This window comes from Brienomyrus brachyistius, chromosome 15, assembly GCF_023856365.1.
Source record: "Brienomyrus brachyistius isolate T26 chromosome 15, BBRACH_0.4, whole genome shotgun sequence".
In the NCBI taxonomy this organism is placed as follows: Eukaryota; Metazoa; Chordata; class Actinopteri; order Osteoglossiformes; family Mormyridae; genus Brienomyrus; species Brienomyrus brachyistius.
Window position 1 is genome coordinate 6,633,794 of NC_064547.1, and position 12,291 is coordinate 6,646,084.

Here is a 12,291-nt window from a genome sequence, read left to right on the forward strand (position 1 = left end):
TTGCCGTCGGAAACAATTTGAAAATTCTTGTTAAATCCACAGCAAATCCATTCATATATTTATCTGGACGGTAATGGGAAGAGTTTTTTTTTTCCCGTTCCCCAGAAATCATCAGGGGCTGAGCGCTGATTACATCTGTGTAATTTAACAAAAAACAAACGAATGTGAGACTCCGGGGCATCACAGACCCTCAGAGTCTCGTTAAGCACGGCTTGTCATCAGGCTGACAGCACAGAGCTGCTGACTCAAATTACTGGTTTGGGGCTCGTCTTCTGAAACCCCTATATTATTCCTAAAAAAACAAAAAAACAAAACTCCACTTAACTTATTAAGTATACACAAGTGTAAATGCAGCATTCTTTATTGGTAGCATTTAATTATAGAGAGTAATAAACATCACACACAAACACAAATTCTCTGCTGCTAATTTATTACTGACAAATACTTGAGGATGGTTTAATGCTAAATTACGGGGTCGGCAGAATGCCGATGATGTAATCACACCGTTTTAATTTCCAGCAACTGTTCCACCAGCGAGTTGACCGTGAATGACAGGGAAACCGTCAGCAAAAAGCAGCTCGGAGCCACCACTAACTAATATATACAATTAGAAGAAAACCCACCATCTCTTCACAGCCAGTCTGCATGGAGCTTGTCAGGATGACAAGACATGCAATTCACTGGAGGTAAAAAAAGAACAAGAAAAGTCTCCTGTGTTTCCCAGAAAGGAGCAGGTGTATGAAGATACAGCACCATGCCCTTAGAGAAGCTTCCATGCCTGGTAGCACCTATAAATCACTCATGTTTGCCTTGTGTGACGTCTACAGGATCGGCAGGCTCACGGTGTCCTTTCTCCTCCCTCAACGTGTCGCATTTGCCGTTGGGGTTTTTTTTTTATTAGATTTCCCCGTTGATGCTATTCAGCATGTACACATCAGCGTTCACATTAAGAGCGGTGGCCTGGCTCTTGTGGAGACACGCGAGAGTCTAGCGATAGCGGCCCGGACCAGAACTCACTGATGTACGCGCACAGCAATCGCTCTTATCAAACACATCTCCCAGCCTTAATTGCCTTTCGCACCGAGAGGAAAATAGGAGACTTTTAGCTGGGCTCTGAACATTACCGGTCATTTTATTCGTAGGGCAAACTTACGGAGACACCGGGTGTTGGAGGGAATCTGCTCATCACAAAGCCACACTTTGGAACAGAAACAGGTTCCAGATACGCACAGTTTCCAATGATGATAACGTCAATAACATCTCGGGTTATAACATTTATCTCCTCTAACATTTCTAAAATCCTATGCATGCATAAGGCTCCCATGACCTTTGGAGTCACAGACTTCACAGTGTGACTGAAGGCGACTCAGAAAGCACAGGAACTGGGCAGCAGAAGAGATACAATCTCCGCAGTGGGTTTCCGCCACGCTGATGCACCATCCGCCACTGTGATTTGATTTCAATGTGTGTGCATTTGGCTAGGATCCCTAGACCTCACTGTTGCCATGGTAATTGGAAAGAGTACAAGGGCCAGATTTGTGGACTCACCTCTTCACGCATGTGCCTTCACACCTCCACCCATTTGAGTTTACCCGGTCACCCGCTGGGGAAGACACGGTCTTCCGTTCGTTCATTCAGCGGTAGATGCCTGGGTTCTTTATCAAGGGGTCTGCCAAGATGGAGGAGAAACAGCAAATTGCTGTTTCTATATGGTTAGCAGAGGCGGAAATTCGGGTCCCAGAAAGTACAAAGATTTTGTTTCAAGCAACCAGCTGAGTATAAAGAGTCACAGTCACAGAGCACTCAACTGGTTGGTGGAAACAAACTTTACGAACTTGAACTTTCTACCTCTGATGGTTAGTGTAACCAAAATGAGAAAAATAAAAACATCTGGTCAAGAGGCTCCTTCTACAACATCCAAATTTATACCGCGTACCTATAAAGTGATTGAGCCGACCCCTGTTCAAGAACTACTGCCAGGTCAGGTGAACACCTATTCACATTACACCAGTTACTTGGTAACTAACGGGAATGCTGTGTGCATGATTTTGACTGCAATGGACTGACAAAGGGACATTTTACATTAAGATCTACTAAGATTTTGTTTCAACTAGCCAGATGACTACTCTGTGAATGCGACTCTTTAAACAAACACTATTTGCTAAGCACATAGAAACAGCAATTCGCTGAGTCTCCCCCATCTTAGATCTTTTGATAAAGAATCCAGGGATCCACTGTTGAATGAAGGAAAGATGGTGTCCTCTCCAGCCAGTGACCAGGTAAACTCAAACAAGTGGAGGTGTTAAGGTCCACAAGTGACGAGGTGAAGCTGGGCACTGGCTATTGGAGTCTGGTTGGAAATTCTGAAGATCTGACCCTTTAAATGTATATTTTAAGGTGCACAGCTTAGCCGGATGACAGGAACATGACAGAATGATACTGGGAATGCTGCAGCATACCAGGAACACCAATAACCGCCGCAGCGCTTCCAGTGGGCCTGTGACGGGTCTACATGGAGCCCGTTGCCCACAGGAATGGTTCAGACTAATCCTGCTCCCGGCACGGTGCTGTGTGCAGATGGCATTGCGGTGGCTGCTAAACGGAGGAATGCCTGTGCAGCTGTCAGAGGTGCAGCTGTCAGAGGTGCAGCTGTCAGAGGTGCAGCTATCAGAGGTTTCGGGCCGGCGGTGTGGCATCACCTACAGTCGATAGGCGCCCAATGGCTGAGGAAAAGCGGGACGTCATTGCAGAATGTCTTACGTCAAGAAAAACTGTATATTTAAAGGTTTACATGTATAGTAAGGGGTTCTAGGTACTTGAGTTTGATGAATACTCAGTAGACAGTAAATCACATGACAGTATGCATGCATCCAAATAGTAGAAGGACGAAGACATTCGATCTAAAGATTTTTTTTAGCCAGTTCAGCGGTCGTGGGTTCAAATCCCAGGAAGCACGCATAAATTGCAACCCTTCCTTCTACTGCAGGGGTAAGTAACCCCTATCCCGGAGTGCAAGTATACCTCTGGTGTTCCATCCTACCTGATGAGTTACTATCTGCCTGAGATCAGGTGAGGTTCATCAGAGACCAGGAAGGATGGAAAACCTGCGGGATGCCGGCACTCCAGGATCAGGGCTGCCTACTCCTGCTCTACTGTAAGCGACTGATGTGTGGTTATTGATGATGCCAGATGTGGTGGTTCCTGCATCTCAAATGCAGCTGCCCTCCCGGGATTTCCACACATCAGTGTCTGGAGTTTACAGCCAAAGGTATGATTAACAAAACGCATTCAATTCAATGCCATTCTTGTGGTTGCAAACACCTCGTAATTGTAATAGGCCAGGGCTGACAGGAAGACCACGAGATACCAAAAATAATAGCGCAATACATTCTCTGAATGCATAGCTTGTCTACCCATGAAGCAATTCTGGAGGCAGAGATCTACCCAGTATCAGCTATGTGTATCTAATGAAGGATCTAGAAGTATGATAAGGGCACACAAAGACACCAGACAAATAGGATGATGTAAATGCTAATCTCAGTTTTGGGTCTGCGCAACAGAAAACAACAATCTGACCTTATGGCGGAGAGACTGCGGTAGGATCTCACATGGATGCTGACCGACTAGCTCACAGATCAGAGCATAAATGTCGAAATCCATTTAAGTGACACCAAGTAAAAGTCACTGTTCCACCAACTAGCTGTGCACCTTGTCCTTCTCCGCCTCCGGCTGTCACCATGAGTCGCTTATTAGTGAGACAACCGCCAACTGTGGCAAAAGCACAGAGGATGGGGTCACCAGCTCCGCAGGTGAGAGCAAAAAATCTGGCAGGCAGATCCCTCCCTGTGCCACTGATGCGTTTCCGACTGTGCCAGAATTCGGAGACGCGGACAGCCATAATGGGACCAGGGGATTGAGGTTGCTTTGTTTACGAGACACTTCAATGACTTCAGCCACCAACGGTATCAATATCTGCAGTGAGTCATTGTGAAATCTGCATATTTCGGTTTTATTCCTAATTAGAGAACGCCATGCTACATGCAGAGTGATAAAGTCTGACAGACTACCTGGCATATGAACCGAAACAGGATATTTATGATTTTTGGAGGGCGTTAGCTGACAGCAACAGCCAAGCTACTCTGCCGTCATGCGGGTAGAGGTTAGACTCACGGATATCCTCCGTATTCACATGAATATCACAGTATAGATGCTCACTAATGCGGCGCTAGTGACATGAGGAGCACCAGACAACATGACACTAATACATCCTGTGGAGCATCAAGTCATTTGTGAAGAAAATACCCCAAAAAAATGGAGTTCGGCTCAAGGCTAATTTAAGCTATGATTCTGGCATTCTGTGCAAGACGGGAGGCTAAATCCTCACCCTTGGGGCACGTGTTTCTCTGCACTGGAGCGGTCTAACAAGATCCATCACTGCTCTGAAAACCAACAAACAATTAATCAGCACGAAGGGATGCAAATAAGGGTTCTACTGCAGGCAGGCTAAAGCCGATTACATGACTGCACAGAGGCGGTCGTGCGTCAGTGTGAGCTGCAGGGGAATCACTTTACAGGCCAGTACTGGGTATGGATTCATTTAATATGTTCTGATTTGACAGCAAAATGCAACAGATTTTATTAAGGTAGATTTCTCCACTCACAAGATAAGAGGATGTGTTTACAGCAGGGATTCCCAACCTGCGTCCCACGACCCCCTATGGTGCCAAAGACCGTTTGCAAGGGAATCTCCCCCCCACAAGAGAAAGTAGTATTAAAGACCCCCACAGGTTCCCTGGTTTACTGGATGAAAATATGGGATCTGGGAATGCTTCCAGTAATGTTTGAAGCATCACTTTGATTATCCATCCATCCTACATTCAGTACTGATTTACAGTGAACGCAATAAGGGCAAATTGAGACACATCAGTTCAGCATGTCTTTGGAAACGAGAATACTCAATAAAAACCTACAAAGAACGAGGGGGAGAATGCAAATTCCACAGACAGATCCAGAGAAGGGATTTCAACACTTAACAGCAATGGAGAGAGTCAGAGTTTTATGTAGACAGTTATAATTGTATTTTAAATGTATTTCACGTAAACGCTGAAGCTGTTGACATTTGACCTGAGATTATTAGCACCTGTTGTGAAGGACTATTGGAACAAAGAAAAAATATTTTTTCAATTAGTGTCTCCCTGTGTTAGCTAAATGTGAAATTTACTGAGAATCCAGAAACGCACTTTTCCTTTGCTATGGACACTTCATGGCATATTAAGATTACAGCGTGTTTCGGCATTATTAATGATTAAATATGAAGCCGGAATATAAATATGAAGATGGAGGGGCTCATGTGCAGCCCTTCACCCATTCGCATAGCAACAAGACATGACTGCGTCGTGCAACAAAATCCAAGCTAAGCTTTAAATAAACCTAACCTTTGACTAGCCCATTAATGCATGAAAAAAAACATGAGACAGGAAAGAATAGTCTTTAGAAAGCCTACAACTCTAATGGGACCAGTGGATTGAGGTTGCAACCCCCAGTATGATTCAACCAATCACATTACTGAAAGGTCACTGACCCATAAGAGAACCCATACAAGAATAACTGGGGGGGAAAACAGCCATCCATCAATTTTCAATAACCTCTCATCCTGCAGGGTCAAGAGGAGCTTGGAGCCAATCCCAGGAAACACAGGAACATTTCTTAGCTTAGCCCAGTGGTTCTCAAACCCAGTCCACTGCCCTGCTTATTTTCCAGCTATCCCTGCCCTACACACTGCTGATTACCTGGATCAGGTGTGTTCAGTCAATCAGAAGCTGAAAGACTGCTGGGACTTGTGTATGGGGCAGGGATAGCAGGAAAACAAGCAGGGCAGTGGGGCCCGAGGACCGACTTTGAGAACCACTGGCTTAGCCTGTACCCACATATTTCCCAGGAGGTACTGCACACAGATCCTACAGCCTCAGCCAAACAGAAGGTGGAGGCCACTGACAGACTATTGAAACCAAATTACAGACATCGCCTCACTCGCTTTCTCAGCGTAACGGATTCAGAGGGGCTCCGGAAAAGCCGCAGGCTTCATAATGCGACGAAGGATGCGAATAAGCTACTGTTGCTTGGTGAGCGCGTCACTGTGCTTCTCCAGCCTCCCTAGAGACTCACTGCTCTTTCTCTCCGGCAAATACGCATTTTTAAATCATAGCCATCCCAGATTATCGTGACAGAGAGAGAGCATTCATCGCCCTCCGAAGCAGAACCACAGCTCATCTCAGATCCGTTACAAAGTAAAATAAGCTACTACTACATAAAAGAATAATTAAGTGAATGAGTAAAATCTTCACGGTAAATTTTTACAGAAACTCAGAACTAACATAGCTAAAATACAGATTTACACCAGAAAATAACTCCTTCATGAAGTAAGCAGTTAGCTACAGGAATATGAATGCAGATGAAGTTCACTTTTCTCACAGTTACTGCTTCGTAGCTGCTAATGTCTGACACCCACCCCTACTTCCTGACCCCGCACCCCCACACAACATGATTTATATGCTCATTCTCTCCCGTGCTCTAAACATCTCACGCGAAAATCAATGACTGAGCGCAGGCAGAACGCAGCATAAGGAAGCGCTGCGTGATTCTGCGGCGTTTGCAGTTTATTCACGCCCACAGGCTGAATATCGGAAAGGCGTGACCTCAGGAGTGTGTGGTTTTTATATCTGTGTTATTTTTTTAGTGTAGGATGGAGACCAAGCCCTGCTGCTGCAGGGGCCACGTGACACAGACTGAACCGAGTCGGCTCTGGGCTCAGCAGGTACACCTGAGCCCCTCATGCAGATTCAGCCACACGTTCAGTCAGCGAGAGCAACCCACAGGCTCCACACCCAGTCAAATCCTGATACATCCATCACGTTATTGCTCCCGCCAAAATCCTTCCTTTCTGGTTTTTAGAAGAATCACAAACCAGGCGTTAATCCGTCTCATAGATGACCACTCAATTTTGCCAGAAATAAACAGCACCAGTAGAAAATCATTGAGTGCACCTGAAATTAGTGAGCGGACACGATCCCCAGGACCACACAGCAGTCAGGGATTGACTGGCTTCCACCTGTGGGTGTATTATTATTAATCTGAGGCTACATAACAGCCTTAGGCACCCTTATAAACCCACCGTCTGGAAGCAAATACTGGGGATTTATTAAAAACTAGCAGATGAGTGGATGCTCAGTCACAGGGACTGACTGAGAACAGTTAATACCAGCACAGAGCCATCTGTGCTGCACAGGCATCACACACCACATCTGCTGCGTATGAAACAGCCGAGGAACGACGACCCAGCACCGGCCAGGAAAATGCACACCGTCTCCAGATCGCAAGCTCAGTCCTGCGGAAGCTGTCCGTAGAGCACGACGGGCTAGTACTACCAGGCCGGGAAGCGTAGCCTTTAGTTATCCCGAAGGCGTTTGTCTCGGCCGGTCCATCGTACGCCCCCTGTCCGCCCACATCTCGACCATCCTTCAAAAATATAAGGCATTAGCTGGCAGTCGCTATTTTCGTAATTCAATTGACTCAGCGAGGCTTTGTGGTTCCCCATCCCCCGCCGTCTCTCACTTCGGGCGGCCAATCGAGAGCTTCCGTATTTAATATGATGGGTGCAGCCATTACAGCCAGAGGGCAACACATCAGCCAATAACGCATCAGCCCAACGGCTGGTGCTCAGCAGCATCCACCGTGTTTATTGCCTCTGGAGCTGCAGAATATAAATAAAGGCAGCAGACGGGGCTGGGGGGGGGGGTTGGAGGGGGGGGGCAAGTTTTTCTGAAGAATGATTAGCGGACCAGTTAAGGGAAGAAATAACAAAGGACATTTGATTCAGTGGGCAGGAAAAAATATAGGGGGATGGTAGCGGGGGACACCGATCCAGGTGGGGGGGGGACTAGAAAACCCCCCTCATGCATTCAGGAAGTGTAAATGAGGCCTGTAGGATCTCGTATGCGGCACGTGATCAGAAACATTCTCCTGCCCTGCCATTCATTTCTGCCACATACAGCCCAGGTAACACAGAGAGACACTGATTCAAACACACATACGGTGACTGAACATGAGACACTTCTGAGGAAGACAGAAATATCACAGTAATCTTACAAATTTCCTACGCGACACAGGCGCAGTATCGAAGGCACCTTTGGGGTTATTTTCAGCATGTTTTCTTCACTACACGCTTACGCAAATTCTTCAGCTCTCCTTATATTAGCCAGCGTTAGGATTAAGAGGCTGGCTTCCCCCCCCCCCCATCACAGATTAGCAAAGCCTGAAGCCCTGTATGTCGGCCCAAAATGCCCGGTGCTCAGCCCAGAGAGAGGTGCTGTGTGTGTGATTAGCACAATAAAGAATGCGTCCTGGTGGAGAGGCCACACAGCAATGGAACTATTTCAGTCTGACTAGGGAGAGGCGTAAAAGCACAGCCTGTTTCATGTGCACAGGGGCAACGAGAGACAGCAGGGGGGGACCAAGCATCGGCTTGTCCGCGATGCAAGAGATGGGGTTTTAGCTACAACCTGATTCGCCCTGAGAGCGAGAGCCTAGCCTGCCCGGCCTTGTGGGTGTGACTGGGAATGACCCCCAGAGCTTTGGAGAAACCAGTGGTTTCTCCAAAGAGCTTTACGCAAATACAATGCCGAAGACCCGAGAACACACTTATACATGTGCATGTTGACTTCGCATACATGACAGACACTAACTGCTAAGACCAGCTAAGCTTTTCTAGTTAGCAGTTAACCATATATGATTTGACAATGTATTTACAACATGTTTATTTGCCAGGAGAAGAAAGCAGTTGTGGGAGGATGGATGGATGGATGGATGGATGGATGGATGGATGGATGGATGGATGGATGGATGATTTGCCACACTGGCCCATGAGAGAGTACTGGGGAACCTAAACAGCATCTCCATTACATTCTAAGCATTAAACAAACCCAAAGGTAGCTCTATGAGAAGAGGAACACCCTCTGTTTTGATGAGCGTTGCCGTTTTCATGATACGGTCACAGACATCCATCCCGTGGATAAACGGATCCCCACCCACATAAAAAGCATGGCCGGCTCCCCTTCCTCCCGAGCTCAGGACAGATCTGGGGAACAAGCACACCAAGGAGAACCTCTCCACCCAACCTCAGGGCTTCGCCGTACGGCATCTTCTGCCGTCCACCCCACTGTTAATACCATGCAAACACTGACATCTTCGGAGACGATAACTCAGACGTCACTGAAACTTTCTGCCCTTCTGCAACATTTTGCCAAGTGTTAACTTTGCTTCCTATCAGAACTGAACCATAGATGCTCATACAATGCAATTCAATACAATTCAAGAAAGTCATTGCCAGTACTTAACATTTGTAACGATCACCCAGTAACAGTTACCTCCCACCCTTCCTCTGCACTATCCATCCTTACCTGAGGTACCGAAGGGGTTCATTGGGCTCAGAGTCTGGATCATTGGAGCTGTGGTTCATATTGCCGATCTGTAACGGCTTAGGATGGTTCTGAGCGAAGGCTTTTATGCAAGGCAGAGAATAGCAAGTCCCCGTGTAAATGCTCTTCCTGCGTTTTTACGCTCAAAGCCCTGCTTTCTCTCTCTCTCTCCCTCCCTCTCTGCCCGTCTGTGCTGGCTGGCTCTCGAGTAGAAGTACCTCAGTGTGTGTGTATGAGCTTTCACAGTCAGCAAAGCTGGCCAATTAAGAATCAGGAGGGTCTGGTACGAGCAAGCTGATTGGCCAAGAGCACCATGCACAGTTTGGTCCATAGCAGGCTGCAGAAGCAGAAGAGAGAAAAGCTGAAGAAACTAGAGTGGCTTGCTGGCCCCGATAAGCCATTCATAGTAAATATTATTATTATTATTATTATTATTATTAATGTATAATATATAATAATTATAATAGTAATACTTCTCGTCCTAAAGCTAAACTACTTACAATATTTGATCAATAACACCAAAACATAAACCCATGTCAATCAATAATTCAGATACTTTGTCAAATTGAGGTACCCAGGCAAATGTTGAAAGGTAGATTTTCTAAGTGCTACATTTCCTGCACACTGGCTCAATAAAAAATACAAACCCTACATAAAACCAACAGGTGCTTATGGTATTATATATGGGGGGATTCCCCGTATTTATTAATGCTGTGATGCAATGAAAGTAGAATCTCATTCCATGCAATAATACCGCCTGTATTACTCAAATGTGCAGCTAAAGATCAGGTATCCCAGAATTCTATTCTCCTCTTCCATCCATTTATCAACAGTAATCCCTCTCAAGCCGAAACTTGGGTTGCCAGTCGGCATACATGGAAAGCCTGTTAAACAGAGGGCAATCATACACACTATAGAAATTTGGGAGTCAGTAAGTCAGCGGAACGGAGTGGTCCAAAAAGACCTTCACTATAGGGATGACCTGAACAAAATACTCCCCCCCCCCCAAAGAAATAAAACAAATATTTTAAAGTAATTTCATTTTTATACCGTGTACTGAAATATAAATGAAAGGTGTGTGTGCGCGCACTCTCCCATCTCGTAATGGAAATGTCCCCATCGCTGCCTGCCACCTTGTGGTCACTCGATGTAATGGCGATGTCGTCTAATTTATAAATGCATAAGTTGTTGATCCACTGACATCTTTACAGAAGCTTATTTTTACCAGAGGGAAAAAAAGCATTTTATCGCAAAGAAACGATGATTACGGTACATCGTCTTAAAACGGCATGAAACCAAAGAAAGAAGGAGATTCTCGAGGACATTTTTAATACTCTAAGAATTAACACACTTTTCCTTCTTTTTTGCCACCATTTAAAACAAAATTATTAAAAGTCTTTCGCTGGGGTGGCAAATAAATGTTGAAATTACGTTTCCTAATAAGGAAGCATCTAAAGCTATTATTCAGTATTATTCTAATTCTGTAATTGTTATAGTTATTTTGGTTAATATATTCCCATAACCCTTAACCTTGAATAGGGTGAGCAGTTCAAAGATGGATGAATGGATATTCCATCAAGTGGTGGTCTCAGTAACGGCAGTAAAAATTCTCCTAATTACAATGCGAAATTCATCAGAATACACGGCCCATGTGGATTACTGATATCTTCTCGGATGGCTAGAACAACACCGCTTCAGTTCCCAAACTTCTCCTCAGGCGACGCAGCCATTCCACGTATACATTGAAATTTCACCACCAGTTCAATCAATTAATTTAAACAAACAACTCAATGAGGTATTGATTAGCCAAACACTGTATGCTAATGATCGAGTTAAAAATGACATCTAAGCACTTTTGTAAGTCGCTCTGGCTAAGGGTGTCTGCCAAATGCTGTACGAGGTAAATGTAAATATATGGGCGTATTGAATGACTGCCGCAAATACTACGGTGACTTTAGGAGAGGTTTTGAAATGGCTGACAAACTTTGACAGACGAGATTAGCTACACACCAGCATTTAAACAATTTTCTTTTGATTGCCTAAGACTTTTGCATAGTACTGCATATAACTGTCAAGTCGTAGGCTCATTTTTAGGCTCAGCTATAGACAAGGAACATACACAAGGTTCAGAAACAGCTTTCTACGGATTTTGTCCACAGCACATTTTTCCTCCTGTATCGTATAATATGCACACGATATTCATGCTAAATTAAAAAAATGTATTTTAAAAGCATGTTGTGGATGAAACATGAATCTTTTTCATATAATGTCAGGGCGCATCATAACTGGTATTTTGAGTTCAAAGCGTGGAGTAATGTTCAGGTTAGGTTGGCTATACTAAGGGTAAATTTTAAGTTAAAAATAGACTAATTGCTCATTTAAATTAATGGCACAGAATGTAAGAAAGCTGGTGGACAGTGAAAGAAAACACGCAAAATATACATGGTGTTGCTTAGCAACACGCCGACGATTTTAAAATCGAGCAGTGCAACAACATACAATTGAGTATTATTTGACGTCAGTGCCACAATCAACAGAACAGCTTAATTGCCTTCTGAAATACAGTTTATGCGATGAATCTTAAAAATACGTCTACATCGCAATGTGAAGCACTTCATCAGTTGTTTCTTTTGAAATCCTGCTCTAACAACATCCTTATCATATATGTAGGTCAAATTAAGGTCCAACTATAGGTATTAACGCAACTAATTGCAGTTCTTTTGGGCTGTAGTCTGGGGAGGGAAACTCGTCTAAAATATTGATCTTTACATCAAGTCCAACATATCAACTATATATTTACAACTGTGAAGAAAATGCA

General features: G+C 44.7%; 1 protein-coding gene across 1 annotated transcript in view; it reads right to left on the minus strand.

Annotated features, from left to right (window-relative positions):
- LOC125708479 (yjeF N-terminal domain-containing 3-like) overlaps nt 1–9,681 on the minus strand; it is a 25,820-nt gene extending 16,139 nt beyond the window's left edge. Inside the window, exon 1 of the mRNA XM_048976019.1 lies at nt 9,456–9,681. Coding sequence (XP_048831976.1) covers nt 9,456–9,514 — 59 coding nt within the window. The 5' untranslated portion in view covers nt 9,515–9,681. The remainder of the gene's footprint in view (nt 1–9,455) is intronic.
- Nucleotides 9,682–12,291: the final 2,610 nt, after the last annotated feature.